This window comes from Bombus pascuorum, chromosome 12, assembly GCF_905332965.1.
Source record: "Bombus pascuorum chromosome 12, iyBomPasc1.1, whole genome shotgun sequence".
Lineage (NCBI taxonomy): Eukaryota > Metazoa > Arthropoda > Insecta > Hymenoptera > Apidae > Bombus > Bombus pascuorum.
The window spans coordinates 12,771,438-12,783,176 of NC_083499.1; the positions used below are offsets into that span (position 1 = coordinate 12,771,438).

The 11,739-nt window shown below is 32.8% G+C and overlaps 1 protein-coding gene across 1 annotated transcript; it reads right to left on the reverse strand.

Annotated features, from left to right (window-relative positions):
• Positions 1–4,453: 4,453 nt before the first annotated feature.
• LOC132912433 (synaptogyrin) lies at positions 4,454–11,493 on the reverse strand. Its single transcript, XM_060969838.1, has 7 exons — positions 11,326–11,493; positions 11,070–11,160; positions 10,735–10,966; positions 9,635–9,748; positions 6,060–6,286; positions 5,658–5,805; positions 4,454–5,462 (listed from the first exon to the last, which is right to left on the reverse strand). The coding sequence occupies exons 1-7, from the start codon at positions 11,477–11,479 to the stop codon at positions 5,247–5,249; spliced, it is 1,182 nt and encodes a 393-aa protein (XP_060825821.1). The 5' UTR covers positions 11,480–11,493; the 3' UTR covers positions 4,454–5,246.
• Between the last annotated feature and the right edge of the window lie 246 nt (positions 11,494–11,739).

Below are 11,739 nucleotides of genomic sequence, written 5' to 3' on the forward strand. Positions count from 1 at the left end.
AACCGGAGAAATATTCGATTAGAGGAACGGTGAACACTAATTTGCGGAAGAACAGTCAAAAGCGAGCGGAGGGACGATTCGAAATGTGGGCGGTTTCATAACCTGGCTTATCGTAGCGGGTGTTGCCGATACCAGATGAGTCGTTGGAATTCTTTCGACGAACGATCGATCTATCGACCATACCAATTTACGCACTGCTTTCGTATTGTCCAAATTATGACGCGTTTTGTTCTGTATTCGTTAAATGAGAAAACAAACAAACACACACACACACAAAAGAAATTAAAATAAATAGACAAATCGAAGAATGGTGTTAGTTTGCGGAAAAGTGTAAAAACTAAATTAAAAAGTAGAACCGGTGGATTTATAATATTATTGAAAAAAAAAATTTGAAATTAACATTGGTCTACTTTTAATTATTATATTGACTCTAATGAACTGTTGCCGTTATGTCTGAGAGAATATATCTTGAATAATAAAACAGCGTAAGTACGTATACCTTTAGATCGCGCGTAGATTGCAGTAACAGCTGCGTAGGATAGTTTTTGTAAGATGATGCTGCAATCGGAAGATTACCTTTCGTTTTCAACAAGAAGACCGCTGGAAATGCTATAATTCCATGGACCTTGACTAATTGAACTATTTAGAATATTCCCTATTCTCGTCGGTAAAACGATGGAAAAGATAAAGAATTCCTAAATGTAACGAAATATAAAAATGATGGAAGAATCGAAATTACCAGATGTAATAAAAATATAATAGTATAACGGTAGTTATCGAACGATAACAAAAGACTGCATGTTTATTTAAAAAAATATACACATCGAAAGACAGGAATCTAATAATTATCGTGGATTAGGCACTCAAAATTTATTAAACAACAAAACGTTGCGATTTCATAATACAAATTCTAATAACTTTCAACAAATGTAAAGAATACAATATGACTGGAAAAAAAATTCTTTTTAATTCCGAGGAACGCTAGTCGACGATGGATGTTTTGTTAGCATCATCGATGTCAAAATAGATTGAGCCACAAATTGAAATACAATGTGAAAAGCAACGAGAAGTAGCGACGTTAAGGATAATCATATATACTGAAAAGATAATACTTATGAACATTAAATGCAATTTTTTCGAATGTTTCTCAATTTTTGCAAACATGTCTGCTCGTTTAATTATTAAACGTTAAACGATAGAAACTTTTGTCGGAATTTTATAGAATATCCCATAGTAATTAGACGGGTTTTACATTTCTCGTTGCCTTCCGTGATATATCTAAATTTCACTACGTAAAAATCAATCAAACGACACGTTGAAAATAAAACAACGTTTCCGCTCCGTTCGTAAAATTCCCCTAGGCAAAACGCAGTTTCAATTGGCGCACAAACCACATTGATATTACCACATTAGGGAGAGTGAATGAATCGAAGCTATCGATTTTGGCTATCCGTTCAATCGTTCGACTCGCATAAAAATAATTACTTACATGTATCTCATCTATAGTTAATTACATGATTATACTTCTTTTCTAAACACTCAGATTTTTACTGCTTCAAATATAAATACAACTACGTTATATACAAGGCGTCTCAGAAATCTCTAATCGATTTTCTGTCTTTGTGAATTATTCGCAAGAAATTAAGAAATCGTTCGATAACCTAACCGAGATAACTAAAACCGAAATCCAAAATGTAATATTTTTATTTGTTCAGATTAGACTTAATTTAAATGATACAATTATGATGGTATAATAGGCAAGGAACGATTTTTTATACAACGATTACTTGTAAAATTAAACGTTTAAACGTAAATGTTTAAATAATAGGATACAATATTAAAATAGGGGATAAAATACTGCATATCCACGTGAGTGGATTTATTTCTTACAGCGAGACACCTGGTATAATCACAATGATACAACAACTATTTAATTATTGATACCACCTTAATAAATATTTCTTTCCTCTCGGCAAGAATAACGTTCACATCGTGAAGTAGTAAATACCTGTCGTTACAAAAACTGAAGTTCAGGTGGAAGTTAAATATCGCGAAAGTTTCAATTCATATTGGCCCAACAGTGAATTTTCTCTTTAGAAAAAGCTGCCCGAAATAGTGACAATATTACAATATTATTTCAGTAGTACAATCCTTAAGGAATATATATATATATATATAAGACGCAATTTTAATTCGATCGTATATAGTCAATTGTCCTTTTAAACGACAAGTATTGGATAGTTTCTTATCTTTTTTCGTAGGTAACCATAGTTAATTACATTTTTGTTTTTTCTCTTTACTCTTTTCCTTTTTTCCTTCGTTTCTTTTTCTTTACCGATTTTCAATTACCGTAGTATCATCATCGTAGTATTGCCACGGTACTGGACATGAAAATTATGGTATCATCAATTCGAATAGTCATTAGATACAATACCGATATAATAGCGCTTAAAGGAAAACAACGAAACTTATCGAAAAAAACGATTTTATTCGTTATCGTTATTTTACGACACTGCCTGGCAACTTGCTGGTTAAGTTTGTTTTTTTTTTGAACGAGGCAGTATAATCGGCATGAGAAAAAGAATAGTCATGCAATTAGTCACGAGATTCGTAGACATTTTGTTCAACGCCGCTCCAATATTGCTAAAAACGTTAGTAAACGTATTTAAAAAGATATGGAGCATCTAAAAATGCTATAAAGGGAATGTAAAAGTCGTTTATCGTTATGAAGAAACGGTATTCGGATACGGAATGATTTACGTAATTAAGTAACAATTTAATATAATACTGGGGCAATACAAAGTTACTATGAGAAAAGAAATTCATATTCGCAATCATCGTTTAAATCATACGGATGCCTTAAATATATATCTATCTGTTTTAAATTATTTCAAATATTCGTATCAACAACACCGAGAAACTGGGTAAAGAAGAATTTCACTTACAAAATATCATTTAATTACTTTCTGTACAAAATAATATCGAAAAATAAATTATTTGAAAAATGACTTGGTAACGTTTTTCATTACCGATAAAAGTAGAACAATTCCTCTCGTTGCTTCTTTCGATAGTCCACGTACCGATCGAATAATATTTTTTAAATTGCTTGAAACATTGCTTTCCCAATTTCTCTAATACGCTTAAATAACCATATAACGTAATGTAATAGCAATAACGTAATATCACAACATAAAGAAACATAATCAACGAAACTTGACGAAGTAACTTCGATATCTCTTTTATATATTTCTTTATTTCTCGGAGGAAATTGAAACGAATCAATCGCATAAACTGAAAAACAGGTGCATAACACGTCATGGTGGCACGTATTGGTAAGCCTCCAGTATTTTCTCGTAAGATTAAGACTAACGCGCAACGTATTGCGAATCGAGGATCCTCCTATAATGTAAGATAGTACACGGCAATGATAGAATGGAATCAAAAATTAATTCGATTTCCAACAGAATGGTAATATCTTTTGTTCTTTTGTTCGATATAGGTCTTGTCGTTAACAGTAATACGGTCGTATTCGCCATTTTCTATGAACACGTTATATTAACACAGTAAAATATATGTGCATGTAACTACTTAAGAGTTATTACAGAGCCGCTATTCTTTATCCGTTTACAATTACATATATATGTAAAATGTATACATATACACGTGTACATACACACACGGTGTTCTGAAAACGGCGATACAAACGAAAAATATAAAATACTTCGCCTCGTGATTGAAAAAAACCTATCGATCTTTCCTCTTTTTCTCTCTTTTTCTCTTCTGTCCACGACAAAATAACGTAAGCGCAGCTGTAAGAAATTCACGAAGCATCAAATGATTAATATTCTCAAGCACGTTCTTAAATCTGAGACACGAGTAACGAAGCTGCGTGCACGTTTAAAAATTTTAATCGCAACCTATTCGAAAAACCGAAACCTCAAAAAACTGAAATCATCCTTGTGGAAAAGATTACCCTTCTACCAGATTTGTCTCCAGTTTACAGCGGCGAATAATTTTATATTTCCCGCTTGTACCGCTCGATTTTCGGCACATCTTAAATTTAATATGTTATATATTATATATATATATATATATATATATATGTATATATATATTATATATACACATATTAAATTTATATATATGCATTTATATTTATATATAATTCAATGGATGGTAAGTGTCCATATCTTTCTCTTTCCCTTCTTCCTCTTACACCCTCCTATCTTTATTTCGCACTCTTTCTTTACTTTTCGGTTTCAAATGTGTTATCCAAGGGCGGTAACCCGATTTTCATTTTCTTTTTTTTTCCTTTTTTTTTCTTTTTTTTAATATTTTCTTCTCTGTCGCTTACGCCATTGATTTTTAGGTGTAAGACTTATAAGTGGTCAACAATAAGAAGCACAGTTTTAACAAGTAACGTTTTGTTTTCTTGCGCGTACACATCCACGCATTCCTTCTATTTTTTTTTTCTTTTTCTTTTTGTCACAGTCATACACGTATACACACATACGTATTCGCACACGCGTACATTCTCTTCCTTGTTCTCCTCTCTCTCTCTCTCTCTCTCTTTATATTATTCCTGTTTACCCACTTTTCTATTCCCCTCGTTTACTCATCTCTCCTCTCTCTCTCTCTTTCATCCACTAGTTATGTTACTATGAAAACTTACTCTATCGACATTGCTCTATCATTGAAAGTTTCCTCGCAGAGCTTCTGTCTTCTGTTTTCCTATCGTTTTCTTGCGTTGTGTCTAAAAAGATAATACAAAGCGTAGAATTAATTTTACACTTTTAAAGATAAAGAAGAAGATTCAACGATATAACATAGTTGTATAGATATTAATGAAATAAAGATCAATTATATGAAGTTAATATTCTTAAATCTTAAACCGTGAACGCTTTTACGGTACCCTGAAACTGTAAACACGGATGGTCTTTCACGAACGATACATTTTTTGGTAAACGATACTTGTTAAAAAAAAATTCCACGAAATTCCTATAACATGTACGAACTTTCTAAATTAAGGTTATCATAAAAAATGTTGTCAAATAACATTTTTTAGGTCAGTGTGTGTGTGCGCGCGCGAGGAGGATTAACTCAACATTATTTAGAACGGATGATCAATTTTATATCTTCCGATTATTATAGCGATAATGTTTCGACATCGAACGTAGAATGTTTTCGTAAACGCAGGTTAATAGAAATTTCGCTTTACCAATAGTGATAGACTATGTTTGAGAGAGTTAGTAAGCCGGTGCTCGAAAATCGGGCATCCGTTGTTGCTGTTGTTGTTGCTGCTGTTGCTGTTGACCGAATGGTGGTTCTTGATAACCGGCATCAGTCGCATCAGGATAACTTGTGTATCCTGTCCCACCAACAGGATCCGCTTCGTAACTCGGTGCGAACGCAGCATCAGTACCTTGCTTGAATCTTTGGAAGGCGAACCAGGCACAGGCAGCCTTTTCAAGATCGAAGGAAGATACATTGAATTAAAAACAAATAATAACGTTAGAAGGAAAAGAATAATAATGGTAAAGCGAATCTTTGTATAAAGTAGAAAGAACGCATGCTCGAGCGAGATAATTGATATTTTGAAACTGATTACATACATTCATCTAGAAACTGAATACAATAAAAGTATTTGACGAATGTACCCAGGTAAAAATGGAGAAGAAGGAGAAAGCGATAGCGCTTTGAACGTTGTTCACTCCGTAATTGTTTTCCGGCGTCTCCGATTTGTTCCAAGCATTGGTTAAGTAACAGAATCCGACGAAGTAAAGGAATGCCCAAAAGCCAGAAAACCTAAGCATTAAAACGACTTAATTATTACGACAGATCGAGTATGAATATCTTTTATCGAAACATTGAAAAATTGTCAATTCTAGCCGACATTTCGTTCTAGTTATATATAATAAGTATATATAATATAATAAGTAACTAATTAATTTGAATTTCCTGAGAAATCGAGTATTATTATACGGATGAAATTTATATTCGGTATCGATCATTTAAAAAGAAATAAAGATACTTTAGGGCAAATAGAATAGGTAATATACCCTAAATCGAGCAGGACGAAATGCTTCCTGGTCTTAACAGAAGACATCTGTTCGAAAAGATATTCGCCAGCAAGGAATCCGATACTGGCGAGGAAGGCGAGGACTCCGATTCCTATCCCGTAATTACAAGCGTTGTGATCTCCGTTGTAAAGACAAACGTCTTTTCCGTCTGGCTTTTCTATGTATCCCTTGTTGCTTATGCATCCGAACACGATTATCGCGAAGAGCTAAAATATTAAACGACCATATTTGTAATTTCTGATTTAAATTATTCTTACAAGAAAATACATTATATCTTTGGCAGCATTGCACTTATTACACGTATACATATTTTTTCTTACATTTTTAAAACTTTACTTTCATTCGAAATTGCTTAAATTTTATAAACGAAACTTCCAGTTAATTATTCTCTTTAATTAGCTTCTCGTTCGCTTTCTTAATTCGACGATACTGGTATAAAGTTCGTCGGCTAGAAGAACTATATTAATATGACTTTAAATAATTCGAACAATTCCAAGTAACAAATTAAACGATTCAAACGATTGAAACGATCGAAAGGATACAATTCATTGGATCGTGTTAGATTTTTACATAGACGGTGAAATACCGGATATAACTTGATCAGGATTACCGCTTACGATTTAATGCCGTATTGCTATGGCGACTAATTCGTGAATCGTTCGAATCAATTAATTTTTGGAACTACACACACACACACGCGCGCGCGCAAATATCAATATCACTCTGTCTATCTTTAACTTGGTTCGCAATTTATGCATGTTTTTTCATACCAACTACTCATAGCGAAAACTATAGATTTGCTGTTTTTAGCAAGCTAATGCAAAACTCGTAGATAAATTTATTTTACAAATAACGTGCGAAATATACAAAGATAAGTAAACAAGTTCCAACATAGAAACGAGATGCCCTGATGTTTAATCAAACGTGTAAGTTCCTTCTGCGTTGAAACTAAAATATCCGTTCTCAAACTAGATTTCCGTTTGATTCTCCGTTCGATGAAATATTTGTTTTCTTTGTTTTTCCTTTTCCTACGTGTCTATTTATATAAAATCGAATCTAGTTTCGACGTGGTCCAGATCCGTCTTGAGATGCAAGTGGGTTAGACGAAGGTCACAGTTCTGAGAACGAAGAAAACGATTGAGAGTAAAGAATAATTAAAAAATAAGAATAAATAAAAATGTTTAATTTAAGATAAATCGAAAGAGAAGGAGAACAACGTACGGAAATAAACACAAAGTACATTACTTTAAAACAGGGATTGATCGATAGTCGTAGGAATAGAACCGCGTATTTTGCGATATCCGCGATATCTACATCTGTTACGATACCTCTAATCGTAATCGTAAAAGTAATTGTCGATTTTCCAACTTGATTTCCTTAAAAATATACACCATTTAATACACATAATTAAGATTCCACTACTTTAAGTTGTTGACGATTACAATCTATTCTAATCGTTCACATCAATAAGAATCTCGTAAGAGCAAGATAATTATCATTACGAATACATTTCAATTTACGTTAATATTCAAGATTTATTAATGTCAAAGGATTCGCTCTTTGCAAAGGGATTATCGACCTGTCGTTAAATCGTTAAACGAAAATACTAAACAAAAATTTGTTTCTATATCTAACAAGATATAGAATTGTATAAAATTACATATATTAAGCATCAAAATTTACAATTTTTGCAACAGATTATTACATCTTGATTAAGAATAGAAAAATTTGAATAAAATTAGTTTTCTTACGACATTGCTTTTCTCAAAAATGTCTAGAAAATGCAAATGTATACTTTTAACGGATCCGCGTATTTCTCTTAACTACTAATTAAATCGTTTCTTCAGAGGACTCTGTATAAAGAAACGTACCAAGATACAAAGATCGATATTCGTTTTAGAAAATCGGTAGTTTGCAAGACGTTTAAAATTCTATATAGGTCGTACGTTTCACCGATGATACATTAGATATCAATTGTAAACACTTTCGGACGTATGACGTATAGGTATATAGGTAATAACGTTAGATCATTCCAAGACACGAAAACTCTAACGCTACGCAATTAGTTACAGTTTATCGTCACGATAAATTCATATAGACTGTATGGGTATACAGACGTGGCACAACACCACGGCCATTACATCATCTCTAGATTCAATTTCTCTTGATTTCTTTTTACGAGGTTTACCTTAAGGATAAAGTCTACTCGAATCCGTTTACTTCTGTGCAACACTTAAAACAGCGAGTTAAATTACATCGCTCGAATATAAACGAATATAAACGGCCGTACTAATTCTCTTATAGAAGATACGAAATAACAATATAGTGCTCGCTATGTACGTGAAAATGGATGGAATATTCGAACATCCTTAATAAGGCGGACGACTCGTCAAAAATTTGAAACATCGATTTCCTTCACATTGTATATTGTACTCTGCTGTCTCTTTACGTAGTATATTCCGAAGAATCGATCTATGTATAAAAGGATATGCAATTTCATGGAAAAGACACGTATATTTGTATTTCGTAGACATTTCTGAAAAAGTTAAAGTCACAAGACAATGCTATTTCACTCTCTTCTATTTCTAACCAAACTCGAAATACAATCCGACCCAATTTCGCCACCCATTCTGTATTCTGTGGCAATTAAAATCTTATTAAAATTGTACGCGCCATTCCAAAACCGACCTGGACCACTTTACCGTGTTTCAATTAACCCTGCCGCGACTTTTCCGTCAATCTCAACCCAACTATATTTTCTTAACGACAGAAAATATCTCGAGTTTAAACAAAATATGAAATTTTATTATTGGTATATAGAATTGGTATGAATTCTGTATTAGAAACAATAAACGTTACAAATGCTTTTCGTTCGCCAAAATAAGAACTAGATTAAGATATCAAAATTACAGGATTGCAACGGGGTTAAGTACAATACTTTGGTTATCCGTATCAGGCTATCCCCACTATTTCGTTCTTGAAATTGACTGAGAGTTCACGCAGCGAGCTTCAAATGTCTCATATCTATAAGTGCTCGTTGCTCGTGTCGTATATTGGCATCCCACTCGCACTCATCGCATCGTTTCCTCGACTTCGCAGGACACCTACCTAGCTAGCCAGAAAAACATTCTCAAGTATGGCCCCCTCTAGACTCCTCGCCATTAAGCTCACATTATCGTATTTCATTTTTCGATACCTTGAATCACTTTTCAAAATCGTCTATCACTTTCACCATCCAGACCTAATAAAATTTCTCTCACTTACTCGAAAGATTTTTCATTAAAGATTCATCGATTTATCGTTCGACTTCTTATCGCGAAAATTTTCAGATAAAATGTCTTTGAAAAATCAATAGAAAATTATACGAGATCCTTCTATTATGGGGTGTATCGCTGGAATTTGCGAAAAATCAATAGAACCCCATCGTATGAAACTGGTGGGGGTGGTTCACCCTTTAAAATCAATGTTCGTCGCGTAAAATCGACAATATCGTTTAATACGTAATGACGTTAGTACAGAGCAATCGTTATTAGACGTTCGAAGAGAGAACTTACCAGACATACGGCTCTTAAAATGACTTGAGGCCTTTGGATAAAGGCAATAGGGTCGAAAGGGGCTCCTGCCTTTCCTCCACCGTACGCTCCACCGTCCATCTTATTACGACTGAGCTGAAATTTGAAAGCTCGAAGCTAATGGAAGCGCGCATGCGCCGAGAGACAGTACTCTTTTCTATCCCCACCACCCAATTTTTTAGGGTGTATCCTTTCACAAGGGCGCTTCGGGTGGATGGAACGTAAATTAATCGAGAATTCGACCCTTCTCGATTCACCCTTACCAGTCGCCATGCGTGTTTCTATTCGATCGTACGGTCGTTCGTTTAATTTCGTTAATCCGAATTTACGTTGATAGGGATATTGCCGCGATTAAACGAATTTTATCCGTCTGTTTATCATCGTTGATACTAAATCAAGTTTTAAATTGTTTATTATTACAATGAAAAATAAAATTTATAACCATCTATAATAAATCGTGTACTTAATGTAGGAGTGATATCATTTAACTTTATTTATCATTCTTTGTAATCCATTTAAAAATCTGCTGTCACACGATTATTTTATACGTTTTCGATAAAGTCATCTTTCCTTCCACCCAATTTTTCCTCTATTTATACTTCAAATTGTTTGTCATTTATTTTATCATTTATTTATCATAATGTGGCGTATCGTTTGAAATCTTACTATAACAAAGGATTATATTGCTAATAATAAAGCGGGCTGATTATTCTAGAACCAAGAATTTATTAATATCTATAAAATGTTTATAATACCTTTCTCAAAAATTCTGAAAAATATAAAATAAATTAAAACTTTGTATAAAAAATAAATTTTATGTAAAATATAATATCTCTCTTGATTTTTATGCTTACTACTTACATCCAAATATATTTAAGTCATATACATCTTAGATAATAGAAGCGTTACTAATCCTACTGCACCCATAGCGATGTAAACGCGATGATGGTTAGTATGCTTTGGTTCTATTTTTAACTGTAAAAGATAATGAAAATTGAAATATTTAACGTTACGTAAATACCATGAATACAACAAAAGTGACATTGTATCGTGATTTCGTTGGAAAATTTTTCAGCACTTACCCCTAAAATCAATTCCTCGAGTTCGGAAATGTTCTTATTTGCTTCTTCCAACTCTGTCAATGTTGCGGCAACAGCGACAGGTAATATCTTAGAAGCACTCGAACACTTGTTGGGATCGACAAAAATATTAATTCTTTCCTTAACAAGTCTCAATCGACAATACGCTATAAATGCTTGTATCAAACAGAACTGCTGCTCTCCTTGTTTGATTATATCAAGAAAATGTTCGATCCTAAAAGAACAATGAATTCTTCATAAAACTACTCGTTAAATTGTATGCATCTATATACAAGAGAAAAGTCTTTTAAAATAATTTTAACAAAATAATATTCAACCTGTCCTCATCATTTGTTATTACGATGTTGGATCTTCTTTTCCTAACGTTTAAACAATTTCTTAACTTTTCAGCCTTTTTACGATTAGCGCCTATATTAGAAATTTCTAGATTATATAAGAAATATATATTTATTGTAAATTTATTGTTGAATTATAACAATGAAATTTTTATTAGCAGAGCCAAATGAAAAGTTTTTATTCGAATTTGATTTTATCATTTAACGTTATTAATATGTTAAGAACCTTTCGATTTACCTAACATCATTAGATCTTGTACAGTAAGCTCGTGTAATACATCCGTTGATATATTTCTTTTTTTGCATTCTACTATTAATTCAGATGCACCCAAACCACGCAACAAAGTGGCTGTTTGTTTGGTAAAACCAAGGGGATCGGAATAATTACTCATTGTTTCTTATAATGCTAAAAACTAAAATCTTATTCTTTTATTTTGATATAAATATACTTTTGTAACTCTTTGATCGTCCTCCATAAATTTAAATGTAAAATAATAACATTACAATTTAATCTTCAAAGGACACTGACATTTTCAAATTCTACTTACTTCATAAGTTCCTAAACCTGACGTTAACCTAAATTTAATATTTTAGCGATTCCACAGTAACCAAGTTTGATGACGGTATTAATACACTAAATTTTTCTGTTCCG